A 16618-nucleotide genomic window follows, 5' to 3' on the forward strand; every position below is an offset into this window, starting at 1 on the left:
TCCCTGGGTGTGACAAACCAAACCATTTTAGATCAGAGCTTCCATGGGGCTGCAAACCCGCACACCTGCTATGACAAACACTGCAAAAGGTTGTGATTTGTCCCTTTTTTCTCCACTCCTTCCTCTCCCATCATATATTAAAAGTTTTTGCTTTTATGACAATTTGCCACATTGCCTTTAGCAAATTGCAACACAGTTTAGTAGCTCCTGAAATTAGCAGCTCTATGTACTGAATTAATTTAGAATGAAAAATGTATTTTTAATTGAATCATGGCTCCTTGAATCAAATAATGAGATACCAAGTCACACCCCAATGCTACCTATACGCTAGTGTCGCAGACCAAACGGTCCCCCCTAAAAATGGGTCCGCCCTGCCTTCACTGCGCATGCATCATTTCACAGCACGTCTGTGACAGACTCTCTACACCCAAAGTGATCAAATGGATTAATGTGATTATTAACCATCAGATGACAAGGTAAAACCTCTTAAATCATTCTAAAGTCAGCTTTAAGCAGAACGAGGCAATAATTGGCGAGTCGTTATTGACGCTCTGAAATGACGTAGACGCAGCAGCAGCTGCTGTGCACTCTGATCGGTCTGCCGTCTTTTATTATGAAATAATGCTTACTTTATGTGGAAATGATTGTTGTATAAAAGCTTCAGATATCTGTCGCTGAGACAGATGATGACTGGAGTGCAGTTTGAAGCAGAAACAAGGTGATAATCAGTGAATTGCTGGTGACGCTCAGAAATGAAATTTCCAAAGGTTAATAGTGTCTTCCTTGGCTCATACTCCATCCTTCCACCATGTAAAATTTTTTTTTTTTTAAATAAAATCAGTTTTGTAGTTTTTGCATAATCCTTCTAACAACACTGAAAACATTGCCTCCTTGGCAAAGGCAATAAAAGCAAAAAAAAAATTTGAATTGAATTGCATTTCAATATACTGTCGTGGCAATAATTTGGTTTACCTGACAGGGTGTGATTCATAGTATGTGGAGCTGTTGGGGCTTTCTTGAAGTGGTTCTGGGGATGGCTGTCTCTCTTCTGGCTCTTCTTCAACTTCCTCCTCTGATTCTATGAAATATACAGGGCCAGAAACATTGTGAAGTTATTATGAGCATATATTAACTCTGTCCCACACACACACACTTCATGGAAGATCAAGCCACATCTTACCTTCATCAAGCTCCGCTTCAGAATCACCAAAAACCTCATCCTCATAACGAAAGATGTCATTGTGGACGTAGAATTTGTTTGCCACCGAACCCTAAACAATGCAAATATATAAAGTGCATACTTCAGTTCATAATTTTAAGAAAAGAAAAGCTAAGCACATATTAAATTACACTTTAAAAAAAAAAAAAAAAAAAGACTTCACATTTTTTGTAGTAAATTAGTTCTCGCTAATAATAAATTATTTTCTTTAAGTGGCTAGTAGGAGTCCAAAGTAATGTTTAAATATCAAACTGGCAGTTCATCCTTCTACATCAGATCACATAAATTGTCCTACTGCTCATTTCTCAACCACAGGAACCATTATTGGTATTAAAATGGTGACACACTCACCTCTGGAGCAAGCACAAATGTCTGCATAAACTTCCTCATGGGCTGACCGTTGTTGGACAGTTCTCCGAGGACCTGAACCACCACTCCATCATTTAGAGTGGCATGGGCATCCACATGCCTGATCTTTGTGTGGCATTCACTGAATTGCAGAGACATGACCTTTTTGTGAATTTCCTAGAATATACAGACAAGAACAGGAAATTTTGGTCAGAATTAGAAACACCTTTCCAGGGGAATGCAAGGATCTCAGAAGATACCTAGTTCCTAAGACATCCCACCATCGCCTTCAGTAACTAATTAGTGTCCATTTCTAACAACCTTACAGTGAGATTAAAATTATGGCCAAGGTTTACCCTGAAATGTTGCATATGAATAATTAAAAATACAGCTAGCATGAGCAGTGGCCAGGGGTGGTGGCCAAGTGATTAGTGTGCTTGGCTTCATATTTCTTCATGTAATAATGTGGAGTTGCGTCAGAAAGGACATCCAGGATAAAAAAAAAAAAAAATGGTCCAAATCAACATGCAGATAAACCATGGATATGCTGCAAGGCAACCCTGAGTGGAAACAAGGGAGCAGCAGAAGGAACTTACAGTTAGCATGAGCAGTTTCAAGACATGGATCTGTTCATTATATTCTCTTCCAGTCTTTCGTAATGACACACATAGTCCAACCCTAATAAACAGAAGAGGAGCAAATATACCCCATTCTGTTTTTCTGTCTGCAATTAAGAACTTTCACCAACAGTCTTAGTGGTGATGCAGAGCTGACTCAGTGTTCCCCATTTTTTCTTTAACATCTGTCTTTTGATGTCACAAAAACCTGATGAGAACACACTTGTTTTGGTCTTAATTATTTACAGTTAGCCTAAGCACCAGTACTACTCTTGTTCACTGCAGTTCTTTAATGTGTTCTTAAGTGTCGCTGTAGTTCCTCTGGATTGAAAATGCTTTTCCTGTGAAGCACATTCAGAAGAGTGAGGTCTCAGAAGTAGGGTTGGGTATCAAGAACCAGTTCTTTGAGTATCGTTAAGAAATTATTCGATCCACCGATATCAATAGTCTTTGTGCTTAACGATTCCCTTATCGGTCCGACAAGACAGACAAGAAACTACAATCGACTAAAACGTTTTTTTTTCCCTTCCCAAAATGAGACGTCCTGCATTCTTTATAATTACATCCTGATGTGCAGCGCTGCCAGCTGCAAGAGTTCAGCTCAGATGTATGGAAAGACATTCATGCCAATAACGTCTGAAAGAAAATGCTTTTGACAAAAACTACAGATTTTGTTTATTTCTATTTACGTCCAGAGATCAAGGATCCACCATGTAGAGTTTATTATGTCCAAAGTTTAAGGATCCAGTGACCAATTTCATATTTATTTACTTTAAGACTCAATAAAATGTTGTTCCCTTTCAATTCAATCGGCTTATAAAGAGCCAAATCACAACAAAAGCTGTCTCAAGGAGCCTCACATAAATGGATAAATTAAAATTTAAAAATTCAAATACATAATTAAAAACAGAAAAGAATAAAACAGACAAAAAATAAAAACTATTCATAAGGAAGAAAATAAAAATAGGCTTTAAGTCTTGACTTAAAAATGTCCAAGGACTCACGGTCACAGGAAGACCGTTCTACAGAGCAGGTGCACGATAAGAAAAAGCTCTTTGACCCTCTGACATAGAAAAACTGTAAAGCCTACTTTTAGTACACAAAAAAAAATTCACAAGAGGTATCGATAAGGGAATCGGATCAATAATGGCATCGGATCGATAAGCGGAATTGATAATATCTTATCGATACCCATCCCTACTCAGAAGTGACTGGCAGAGCAGTCAGCCGCCCTGCCTGTCCTGCGGAAGGGTAAACAATTACCATACTTCTCTGAAAAAAGATTATACAAAGGTTTTATTAATGTATTATTCATAAAGCCTGGCAAATTCAGCCCAGTTGTCTTTGGTAGCTTAAACTGTATGTTGTCCTGCATAATCTGGACAGATATACAAATGCATATGTGATTGGAGAGATGCATGAAAAGATCCTATTCCAATAACCACGTTCCTCCCTCCGCCTGACAGAGGATGATCACGTAGGCAGATGCCAAAGTATTAAATAAACTAATACCAAACACCACCACACTGTCCTTCAAAGTAAATCATTATTGATTATCACTACCTACCGCTTGTCCATACACTGCTTCTGTCAGCTTTCCATTCGGATCAAGTCCACCGTGAACATAGGAAGAATTCCTCCCATAGAACCTAATAACACAATAACAAAACAGTTGAGATTTTCCAACAGCCACAAACCTCACGCAGCTGTCTACATTTTCATAGTTACCTGTGGAGGAAATCAGGTGCCTTGTTTAACAGTGTGTAATACTGCCTCACAAACTCCCGCCCTACAAGCAGGGGACTTGGCTTCTCCATCACCATTTCTTTGGTAAACAATATTAAGTGCTGCAACAGAAAACATGATTTTGTCACATTTATTCCAATGACATAAGTGATACTGAGTTAGGAAACCAACAGTGGAGGTTGCTGAACCATTGCCATTTAGCTGCATTTACACTGACACCAACAATCAAGAATGATTGTGAATCAAAATAGAAATATTTCATATAAACTATCAAAATTAAACAGCTGGATTTATTCAGAGATCCGGCAGTAATGGCAGGTGGTCCAGTTCCTTTACAAACCATCAACAGGAAGCCATTTGTACTTGTTAACCATGTAAATACCTAATCAGATTGTACTTTACAGACAGGACTTTCAGCACATGTTCATCACTTGCATAGAGCAGCAGACTGCTCTGGATCTTCCAGCATTTGAAATGGCCAAAGTTTTCTCATACAGCAGTGTTATCCAACCCTGGTCCTTGGGACCCAAAGCACTCCATGTTTTCCATTTGTCTCAGCTCTAACAGCATATAATGAGCTAAATCAGGTGTGTTCCGTTTTACAGCTGGCTGTTGACTGACTGAACACATCTGGGCATTTCCATGTGACTTGTGTTACATTTTCTTTTGTCACTTTTCAAGTTTTTTTTGTGTACCTCCCATACAATATACATTTTTAGACACCATTTCTGGTATGCATGTCCCAGTTGACACAAGGTGTGATAAGATAAATCTTTAATTAGTCTCTTAATTACAGCGCAAATAGGGTCTGGTATTGAGAACCAGTTCTTTTAGGGTATCGTTAAGAAATGATTCGATCCACCAATGTCAGACTTTTTGCTCAACGATTCCCTTATTAGTCCTTCAGGGCGGCCGTTGTTTTTGAGAGTGTTTGTCAGGAAAATGAAAATGAACCTTGAACCAATGAAGCTGTGCTCCGATCTGCTGTTTCATTGGTTCTTTGCTTCGTTCCTCTTCAGAAGTGGCAACTCCGCTTCTTAACCTCTCTCAAAGCCATTTAAATATGTTAATCGTTGAGTCACTTTTGTGCAGATTAAAGCGACTTACTGGGACTCCTGTCTTGTTGCAGGCAAGAAACGACAATCGTCCTCTGTTCCGTTGCTCCAAACGCTGCACCGCTCTCCGAGTCAAGTTAGAAAGACAGTCTGCTCGGAATTAATAACTTCAAAGCGAATTGCCATTTAAATCAAATGACACCTCTTTCCAATCATTGTAATACAACCAATAAACTGCGATCGATCAAAAATGTTTTTTCCTCCCAAAATGAGACATCCTGTGCTGATGTGCAGCAGCCCAAGACTGTATGGCTGCAGACCTGCAGACTCCAGCAGCCAGCTGAGATCAGCTCAGACAATCATGAGAGATAATCATGCCATTAATGTCTGAAAGGAAATGCTTATGACAAAAACTTTATGTACAGAGATCGAGGATCCAGTGACCAATTTCATATTTATTTACTTTAAGACTCAATAAAATGTTGACATCAAAAACCTACAAAAGCCTATTTGTAGTACACAGAAAATTCACAGGAGGTATCGATAAGGGAATCGGATCGATATCAATAAAATCTTATCAATACCCGTCCGTAACTGTGAATCACATTACACACAAAAGGGTGAAAAATTTTACATTTTATAAATGTCTCCGACTGTAAATGACTGGAACAAAGAAATATATGCAATGCATTAGTAACACATAATAATAATATTAAGAAGGAAAAGAAGGAAAAGAAAATACTTCTCCCTAAACATTCTTCGGGACTTGCATAATCATCAGGACTCGCATTACCGTGACTCCCATTACATTTTTTCCTAAAACTGGAAAAGCACATTTGAGTGACCAGATGTGAAGCAATTTTTCATTTCAAACTAAACCTATGAATGAGCAGATTTCCAGGGGACTCTATATTTTATCAAAATAAACTAACCCTTTGTTTTCTGAATCCAGTGTACATGATTTACCTAACTAAATAGATCAAGTAATTTCTAAATCTAATACATGTACATCAGCAGCCCATTAGATGTACATGTATATACATTTCTACAATACTAAGGTCAACTCTTTTTCTTCAAATATGTTGCAAGAGATCACTACAAATCAAAATAATAATAATAAAAACAAAGTGACCGTAGGGCAGTCACAATTATTACAATTTTCGCCAATCGTGATTATTTTTCATATTCGCAAATATTTTTCATAATCGCGATTACCGTGAATTACTTCTTCTAGCCACAAAGTTGCATAAAACAACTCAGAATCTGACGTCATCGTGCTGCAGCAGCCACACGCAGCCTCGCTGCCTCTGTTTCCTCTCGTCTTGGTCGGATGGTTAGCGAGGCTCGGATAATAACACGGAGCGTGAGGAGGTTCTGGTTCCAAAGCCACGTACCACGGCACCGCTGTGGATGCATTTCGGTTTTAAGTAGGGCTGCCACGACTAGTCACGACTACACTGACAACTGAAATCATTAACAACTAATTTAGCAGTTGACAAGTCATTTATTTAAGTCTTTGTTTTTCCTCTCAATTCATAGTTTTAGGCAGCCGTCCTACGTTTTAATTATTTCAAAGTGAGTTGCCTCTGTATTCTGATTTATTTATACAAAAAAATAAAAAATAAACATGGGTAGTGTAATCAGCCTGCAATGTTCTGTTAAGTTTATATCAGTTTTTCTGAACATGTCCAGGTGTTTTTCCTTCTTTATAAGAGTTTGGTGTTTGCTCCACAAAGTTTTAAAGCACAATAAAATGTTCACACTGTTCTTTATAGCAGTTCTGTAATTTCAGAAATTCAACAGAAACAACCACAAATCATAAAAAGTTGGGACTGTATGTAAAATGAGGATAAAAATAAAAATGTTGCACTATTCCCAGTTTCTCCACTCACAAAACCCAAACGTTCTTCCAGAGTTGTGTAATCATACTATGATAGTAGAATATAAAGAAGGGAAAAAAAAAAGAAAAAATAGACAATATAATCGTCAATCGCAATTATTTGCCTGACAATTAATAGTCTACAGAAATTCCTAATCGTGACAGTCCTAAGTGACCGCAGTTGTTAACAGTAAAAGATGGCTGTATCTTCTCACGAGTTTGTTGTGGGTGTAAAATATCTCATTTGGTTTCACAGGCCATTTCCAAAATTTGCCAGCTGGTATCATTACTGAAAGTTTGTATTCACCATTTTCAATACATTTTACCTCCCCTGGGTAAATCTTCCCATCATATTCTACACCAAACCAGTCACCCATCAACACAATAGAACTGGCTTCTCTGAAGCTTTTGTCAGCCTTCTCTCCAGAGTCAGCATTTAATTCTCTGAGTCCTGAATCCGATTCAGCAAAAGGTTCGGCAGCATTAAATACTGCACCTGAAGAGAGGGTGTAATAGGTGGCTTTCCTAGCAATCAACTTCATGCGGCCAACATTTGCCATGCCAGGAACTAGGGGAACATTTGTAAATACCTCTTCTATTCCCAGTTCACTACTGATCCCATCAATGTTGGAGATCTTCATTTCAATATCTGGACATTGCTTGCCCTGGTTGCCTCAGTGAATGTAGATGCATTTGTGGCGATAGCTTTTCTATTTCTCACTGCATTCCATACCACCCGTTTCACTGCCCCAATGCCATTGACAGGGCTCTTCCCACGTGATGCGTCAAAGCTATGCTTTGCCAGCAAAGGTGCCAAAACAGCAAGAATAATCCTATTCTTAAAATCTGATGCAGTCAGACCAAATTGACACTTTTCTTCCACAGTTTTTGGAACTTCATTCAAAATGCAGTCAATTTATGCTACAACTGTATCTTTGGAATGGGTCAGATTATTTGGTGACAAAATGAGGGGATGAAGAAAACTTTCATACCAAAATGCAGCAGTGAACAGACTAACCTGTGCTTGCTGCCAGTGGGCACTCTGAATCTCATCGTGAGAAACGCAGACATAATTCTCTGAGAAGTCCACTTGCAAGAGACCCTTGTCAGATTCAGAGTGCTAAGCAACAGCAACATCCCATTTTTTTTTTCCCTCATCTGATTCAGCCTGCTTCCTTTAAATGAAGCAGCGCTGCATAAAACTGGGTATCATGCTGCATATGTGGTCTACAAGATCATAAGAGGTACCTTCCTCAGTTACTCTGCTCAGTTTTTCATCACAGTCATTTTTCCAAACCATCCAAGTTACTGTAGGTGAGTCCTCTAATTCAAAGGTTTTTTTGAACTCTTTCCCATCACAACAGGCTTCACATTCAGTGACCTAGCATTCGTCTAACTGGATCACACAAAAATTTCTCTGGTAAATCATGTGAATATAGTTCCATAGAAGGATAGACTTTATGCAAAGCACTGAGTGCTAATATGAAGTTTTTGTGGTGGTGACGAAGACGGACATTATGTGGCAATTTGCTGCTTAGTTGTATATTCTGTGGTCGCAACTCTATAAATTTGCTTTTGCCAATCTGAATGTCTGGAAACTCTTTCTGAATATATATACTGAGCCTGCAGACTCAGTAACCGCATCGGAGGCAGTGAGAGCAATCGCGGTGATGCCGACCAGTGCCGCGACCGGCCCGCCTGATAAGGACGCAGAACACAATGCGCTGTTTAAAAAAAAAAAAAAGAAGCATGCAAACTTGCATTTAAAAACTCTGCGAAACTGCGATGCTGCGAAAGGTGAGCCGCGTTATAGCGAGGGACCACTGTACTGCAATGTTCTATATTCTGGTTTACCACAGTCCAGCATTACGGGTCTCCAATTGGTTCAAAATGCTGCTACCAGACTTTTGACACGAAGCAGAAAGTTTGACCACATTATAGCCATTTTGGCATCTCTTCACTGGCTTCCTGTCCCTGTGAGATCAGATTTTAAGGTTCTGCTACTAACCTATAAAATTGTTCACAGACTGGCACCTCCCCTACTTAGCTACTGACCTAATTAAACCCTACGTACTGGCCCGGGCCCTGCATTTTCAGGGTGCAGGACTGCTTTGTGTCCCCAGAGTGAATAAAAAGTCTGCAGGTCACAGAGCTTTCTCTTATCCTGCCCCTGTTGTGTGGAATGATCTCCCTGCATCAATAAAACAGTCAGATTCTGTAGAGACTTTCAATTCCAGACTTAAGATGCACTTATTTTCCCTTTCGTATGGCTAGCATACTAGTATAGTATGTTACTATGCTTTTTACCCTTCTCTGTTTGAGGTGTGGCTCCATCCAGAGATGGGAATGGTGTCTTCTTCTGCAACCCTCCCATCCTGTGCACGGGCAAAATTCCCTGTATATTGGTTTTGTAAATTGTTTTGTCAACTGTGTCAATTGCATGGCCCAAGCAGAGGGTCACCCCTTTGAGTCTGGTCTGCTTGAGGTTTCTTCCTCAAATCAGAGGGAGTTTTCCTTACCACTGTCGCCTGTGTGCATGCTCTGGGGGTTGGTAAGGTTAGACCTTACTTATGTGAAGCACCTTGAGGCAACTTTGTTGTGATTTGGCGCTATATAAATTAAATAAATTGAAATTGAAGAATGAATTAATTATTGTCATGAAATGAAGCAAAGGAAGCACAACGTTAGATTTACTTCTTCAGCTTTGAAAAAAAAAAAAAAAAAAAATTGCCATAAAATATTACAGGTGAGCCCCGTTAACTCGTGCAGGCGCAAGTCTCGATTCGGCTTTACTCGCGGTCAAGTTGTGGACCCTGAAAATTTAGATTACTGTATAAAAGTCAATTTTGATTTGACCACTTTTGGGAAGGATAGTCGGTGCAGACGATTCTGGATGATGATTTCTTCTTCCGCCTCCGGCTGCTGCAGGTCAGCGATAAGGGTGGACAATTATGTGTGGACGATTCTATGTTTTAGGATGTGGCTCTTTAGAGCCTTCCTGCCAGCTGAGATTGGGCAGGAATTTATACACGCCACACACATATAAATTCCAGCCAAATCTGAACCGGCAGTGAAAGTGTAAAGAAAACTTTGAATCGTCAGGAATCGTCCGCAATGACAAAGCCCTCATTTCTGACCTGCAGCAGCCGGAGGAGGAAGAAAAAGATCAGAAACCCACTCCAGATGAAGAAATCATCACAATCCAGGAAGGAATCATGCTTCAAATGGTTGAAGCTATTGTAATATGGCAAGGTAAGCCAATTATAAAGATACTGAGAAGGTCTAAATAGATTCTACATGACAGATGTAGTGTAAGGTGCTTGTCTTTGGTTCACTACACTCAGTTATGTGTGTGAAACCTATAATACTAGGTCTCTTTGTAAGACCCTGGAGTACTGGTGGAATGACTGTGTCAAAGGAATGGCTGCTTACTGAGCCTTAATGAGAAGTAGGCCTATCACTTGTATTGTGAGGGAACATCAGCCCCAAGACTTTGGCCATGTGGCACTGTTCTCTAAGCATGATGCAGCACACAGATGCCACAGTGTTTAGGGCCCAGATAGCTTGAGAAAGCCCACATTTAAACATTTAATTTTGAAAAGTGTGGATGGACCAGTTCTCTGCCTGGGTGGATGTCATCCAGGACACAAGGTCATGCTTAGCACGTGGGATGCAATGATGTGTGGTACCAATGCAGGCTCCTGCGCCTTGCCTTACCCAACCTATATTTTTTTAGTGTTGTCATGTAAATTATACATGTGGTTTACCTATCTGACCTGAATGATTCCATTCAGTTAGTAACTCTTAATGTAAACACAGGCTGTGACCCACAACACAGAGTAACATTTTCAGTTTGGTTGACCACAACAACTGGTGTTCTGCCGAGGCATGGACCTTTGTGTTGCTCTAGTTATTAATGATTTCGTCCATGCTTCATCTGAACCTCGTCAATCGTGCAGCTAAAGTTAAGATAGCTGACTAACTGCGCCATCGCGTTCATCCAGTCTGAGCAGGGGGAAACGACTGTCGAGAAATGAGGAAGCGACTAATGCAGGTGTACACGAAAGACAACACGTTTATCATGATTAAATCGTAGTTTTAATATTAGATCAGGCAGACGTCACAGCTACAAATCCCGTTGTGAACCATAGGCCTACTCTTATTTACATCAATTTAAACTGCCACCTTTCATATTCGTGTTTACCGACACGACAAACAACATTTTCACGCGATTTTCCTGCAGTCGGGTCAGTGATCGTTACCTAACCTGGTTGCATGAGAAAAGAATGAAAAAAAAAACTTAAGGGACACAAATACTCGTCTGATGATTCATTAAATGCTCAAACAAGCAATACCAACAGAAAAGCATCGACGAGGTTGCACAGCAGCTAGCTAGCTAACGATGGCTGGCTAACTTGTGGCGTAGTCTTTTTTTAAGCTGGTTATCATGTTTACATTCTACGGAAGCACGCAATAGTTATACTAGTGTTACAATAGAAAATAACGCTGACACGGTTTACATTGCTGTAGTTTAACGTAAACACCTCAAACATTTTTACTGCAGTACTCATTCACGGGGCCACAAAACAAATCGTTGTTTGTAATTAATAGTTTTACGTGCATTAATTTCACATTATAATCAATGCAAAACTTACTCCAACTTTTTTTAAAATAATCCTTTTCTTACGCAGTTTCCAACCACTGATACACGCCAAGTGTTGTAAACGCAACAGAAAACAAAGGAACTGCAGATTTGACGCATTTTGATTAAGCCGTTCATTTTAAAAATACAATTTCGGTGAATAGTTTGTGTACTGGTTAACCACATAATGTTAACTGACAACTTTGTGAATGGCTTGTGAACCCAGCGATCGTCGTGTTGACTACCACCAGACAATGCAGCTAACATTAGCTACTACGGCTAGCTTAACGTCTCTAAGCAAAACAGGCGGCTAACTTACCTTGTGAAAGATCTATCCGTGAAGACAGAATGGTTTGTAATAAATAGCTATGAATAATCGTTTGTAAATTACGCTGAAATACAGAGTATTTCAGTGATAAGTTATGATAGTTCCCACGATGCAAGAACACTTTCTGATCTCTGCTGTACCAGAGATTGAAGATTTAAAGTGATAGCACCGATTTATTGTTTTACCCCTGCTCTCTGGGGCAGGGAACCCCTTCGCAACGATTCAACCAATGACGTGGTTGGATATTAGTCACATGGTCCTACTCATCTCGTGTTGGCGTCATGAATGAAGCCTGTGTCGAGAAAAATCCTTATTCACGGAAAAAAGCATAAAAAGTAAATCAATAAACAATGTTCCAGGGATTTTTTTTTTAAGGAAGCTTTTTTTTTTTTTTTTGGTTACGTGATTTGAAAGCTTTAAAACTTAAAAAAAATGTCCAGGTCCACCTTGTAAAAATGGGACTACCTTGTAAAAACAATGAGACAAACCTGGTAAAATAACGGTTAAAATTACGGGTTAACCCAGGTGACACCCTGGGTGAGGTAGCCTGGGAACCCTTACTGGATGTGTGTCCTCACCAGGATTTGAACCCACAACCTGTTGTTCCAAAGGAAGCAATTCTACCACTCCAGTGCCACTAGGAAGCGCTTTATCAAACTTCATTGAATGCCAACAACTATAGAACAGGGCAGCACGGTGACTTAGTGGTTAGCAGCGAGAAGGCCGTGGGTTCAATTCCCATGGCCTTTCTGTGTCGAGTTTGCATGTGCTCTGGTTTCCTCCCACATCCAAAGACATGCGGGTTAGGTGGATTGGGGTCTTTAAATTGTCCGTAGGTGTGTGTGTGTGTGTCCGTGCTTGTTTGTCTGTTTGTGGCCCTGCGACAGACTAAAGTCCTGTCCTGGGTGTACTCCGCCTCGTGCTCTATGACTGCTGGGATAGGCTCCAGTCCCCCGCGACCCTTAATTGGACTAAGCGGTAGAAGATGAATGAATGAATGAACTATAGAACAGGTAAAGAACAGTAAAGTACATAAAAGGAAACATGGCAACATTATTTATTGAAATAACCGAAAAAGGACACATTTGAAAAGGTTTCACATTTGAATTCATAGGAATTTCAATTGTATTAATGTTGAAACTAAGATCAGATTAGATTAGATTAGATTAGATTAGATTAGATTAGATAGGACTTTATTAATTCCTTGGGAAGACCCCCTCAGGGAAACTGAGGTTCCAGCAGCATTGTATAGCAGCACACAGGGTAAGAAGCGCACAGAGCATCAAAAGTGAAAGTTAAAGACATACTCATCAATACTTACTGAAGTTACTGGCTACTACTGTTCCTCTCCTTCCCGTCCTCTGTATTCCTGTTACACCTCCTCCCCACGAATGAGGAGTTGTACAGTCTGATGGCCTGGGGACAAAGGAGTTTTTCAGTCTGTTGGTCCTGCACTTGAGAAGGAGCAGTCTGTGGCTGAAGAGGCTCCTCTGGTTGCTGATGACGGTGTGCAGAGGGTGACTGGCATCGTCCATAACGTCTGTCAGTTTGTCCAGCCTGGGGTAGGGGAGCATTTTAAAATAGATTTCTTAATGCTAAACTCAGATTTATGACTATCAGTTCCAAAGGGATTGTTAATGGGAATGTTCCCGATCAAGGCTTTTGGGTATTTTATGTTATTTTATTTAGTTATTTATTTTGCTTATGTTCTAATCTTACTGATACTTAAAAATATTACAACTTTAAAATATTTATCTTTCTTGATTTGCGCAACACTTAAGTCATTAAAACAACACTAAAGCAATGATAGTCGAATCATTTCAAGATGAAAATACAGGAAAATCACACGTACTATCATCAAGAAGGCTTTTGTTTGGGAACAGTTCAGTTTACAAAAAAAAAAAAAAACAGACTTTGCTGCTTCCTCCAGAGCTGCAGAGTTTGAGTGACACAGAACTTTTCTGTTAAATATGATACGGTAGCTGCAGTAAATAAAATAACCTGATAGGTTTTAAAATTCCAAAAGCATTTTAGCAAAGTGCTGCAAGAGTAATAAAAGATGTTCTGCTGTCACCTGGCAGGCAAATGTTCCTTCAGCTCTCCCACCCGTGTATCCCATCTCACCAGCTGATTGAACCTATAACCTCCAGGTAATGAGCTAGCTTTTGTTGGCCAACACTTCCCAAATAAGCATTTTTTTTTTCCAAAAAAGTGGTTTTTTTGGGGGGGTTTTTTAGGTTTTACATCAGTAGCCTACTATATCAAATTATTAGTGGACTATTTTCTATATGAAATTAGAACATTTAGATGTTTGCCTGTGAGCCATAAAGAAGCTGTGATGCTGTTGTAATTTCTACACTTGAGGCATAAAAGTGATCCCTGCGGGTATTGACGCTGCAGGGATCCACTGATTTTTCCAGAAGAAAGAAGGCTGATGCATGTCCCTGCACGCCTGCCTGAGTGACTGCCTTCTTGTCATGTGTGTTGCACAGCGTTGCATGCTATTACAGTGTGTCTGGAAAGTATTCACAGTGCTTCACTTTTTCATACATTTTGTTATGTTACAGGATTATTCCAAAATGGATGAAATTCATTTTTCCTCAAAATTATACACACAATACCCCATAATGACAATGTGAAAAAGTAATTTTTTTTTAGATGTTTGCAAATTTATTAATAAAAACAAACAAAGAAATCCCTTGTGCATAAGTATTCACAGCTGCTGCCATGAAGCGCAAAATTGAGCTCAGTTGCATCCTGTTTCCACTGATCATCCTTGAGATGTTTCTACAGCTTAATTTGAGTCTACCTCGGGTAAATTCAGTTGATTGGTTCAATTGTTTGGACATGATTTGGCGTAAATGCCAAGCATCATGTTTGGGGGAAAGTAATCACCATCACTACAGTGAAGCATTGCGGTGGCAGCATCATGCTGTGGGGATGTTTTTCAGCAGCAGGAACTGGGACACTAGTCAGGATTGAGGGAAAGATGAATGCAGCGATGTACAGACACATCCTGGATGAAAACCTGCTCCAGAGCACTCTTGACCTCAGACTGGGGTGACAGTTCAACTTTCAGCAGGACAATGATCCTAAGCACACAGCCAAGATATCAAAGGAGTGGCTTCAAGACAACTCTGTGAATGTCCTTAAGTGGTCCAGTCCTAGCCCAGACCTGAAGCTGATAAACATCTCTAAAGTGATCTGAAAATGGTTGTGCACCGATGCTCCCCATCCAACCTGATGGAGCTTGAGAGGTGTTGAAAAGAACTGGCAAAACCGCCCAGAGATAGGTGTGCCAAGCTTGTGACATCATGTTCAAGAAAACTTGAGGCTGTAATTGCTGCCAAAGGTGCATTTACAAAGTATTGAGAAAAGGATGTGAATACGGGTGTTGTGAGTAGAATTTTGACAAAAAAAATTAATTTACTCCGTTTTGGAATAATGCTGAAACATAAAAAAATGTGGAAAAAGTGAAGCGCTGTGAATACTCCAGATGCACTGTAGGATCCAAAGTGAGAGAGAAAATGAGCTGGATCATTTTTACCCAAGGCCAAAATATGGCCATTGGGTAAAGGCTTTGCGTCCGTCCGTGTGTCTGAGCTCAGCATCAGTCCAGTCCTATTACTGCCAGGGTCTTCAAATTCACAGTGAGCATTCTTGGGACACAGACCTTGGACAAGTTCAAAGATGGCTAATCTTGACCTATTTTAAGAGGCCAAAAGGTCACATTCTGTTTCCTCTTTTTGTGCTCATATGGCCAAGGGTATTTTAGGATTGCGTTATATTTCTTGCTGTGGATCACTTTTCATTTCTTTTTATGGTATACATTTTTGTTTATGTTTTTCCCCTGAAATATGTGCAACTTAGCATGAATCCATATTGATTATTTGACTGGTTATGGAGCTAAAGTTTTTCCAGAACTAACTATCTATCCATCCATCCAGCCATCTACGAGTATCTATCTGACTTTGACTTTGTATAAATGTGACTTTGAATTACTTTTGCATTCGGGTCCATATATGTATTCTATACATTACATATACATTATACTGTATATGCAGCACAGGGCCTTAGTGGCCAGCACTGTTGTTTCACAGTAAGAATGTCGTTGGGTCGCTTTCATGAAATGGAAACTCTAAATTAACTGTAGGTGTGAGCGAGCATATGAATGTGTTTTTTGATAAATTGGTGGCCTTTCGAGGGTGTACCCCCACCTCTCACCCACTCAGGGGTGTCGGACGGGGGGGCATAAAGGGCAATATGTACCCAGGGGGTGGGACCACAAAAAAACTGGCATATACATTTTTGTGTTGCATGTTATTAATGTCCATACAATTCATGTTGTAAAAGAATATAATTAGAATGAATGTTTAAATGTTGCGAAACATAATTCTGCTCTAACAATAATACTGAAAGATCTCTGAGGGCCCTTCCCACCCCTGCACAGTTGTACAATGATTCAGTCCAGGCGCACAGGCGGCACACTGACACACACACACACACACACATCTCAAACAGGATCTGACAGAAAGAGGAGAGGTGTTTAGGCTGAAATAAGACATGTCTTTCCTAAAAAAAAAAAAAAAAATCAAAGTCCAGATTTCAAAAAACAAGAGAAAAAAAGGACAGGAAACAAAAACTAAATGAGGGAAAACAGCTGCTAACCAAAGTCTTTGGAAAGAGAGGTGAGCTTGAAAACTAGCTATATTGAGTTGGGGAGGTCTAGGGGACCAAATTGCACCATTTGGTCCCCTAGACCCCTCAACTCAGTATTGTTCCCC

General features: G+C 39.9%; 1 protein-coding gene across 2 annotated transcripts in view; it reads right to left on the reverse strand.

Annotated features, from left to right (window-relative positions):
* The window catches only part of g3bp2 (GTPase activating protein (SH3 domain) binding protein 2), a 32829-nt gene extending 20837 nt beyond the window's left edge, over positions 1-11992 (reverse strand). Inside the window, exons 1-6 of one of the 2 annotated variants that reach the window (XM_034188613.1) lie at positions 11826-11992; positions 3913-4031; positions 3752-3833; positions 1571-1744; positions 1181-1271; positions 973-1078 (exon numbers count right to left, since the gene is read on the reverse strand). In XM_034188613.1, the coding sequence (XP_034044504.1) occupies positions 973-1078; positions 1181-1271; positions 1571-1744; positions 3752-3833; positions 3913-4007 (548 nt within the window). In that variant the 5' untranslated portion in view covers positions 4008-4031; positions 11826-11992. The remainder of the gene's footprint in view (positions 1-972; positions 1079-1180; positions 1272-1570; positions 1745-3751; positions 3834-3912; positions 4032-11825) is intronic. The other variant, XM_034188614.1, reaches the window with a different exon arrangement.
* Between the last annotated feature and the right edge of the window lie 4626 nt (positions 11993-16618).

The sequence above is a fragment of the Thalassophryne amazonica genome, chromosome 15, assembly GCF_902500255.1.
Source record: "Thalassophryne amazonica chromosome 15, fThaAma1.1, whole genome shotgun sequence".
NCBI lineage: Eukaryota > Metazoa > Chordata > Actinopteri > Batrachoidiformes > Batrachoididae > Thalassophryne > Thalassophryne amazonica.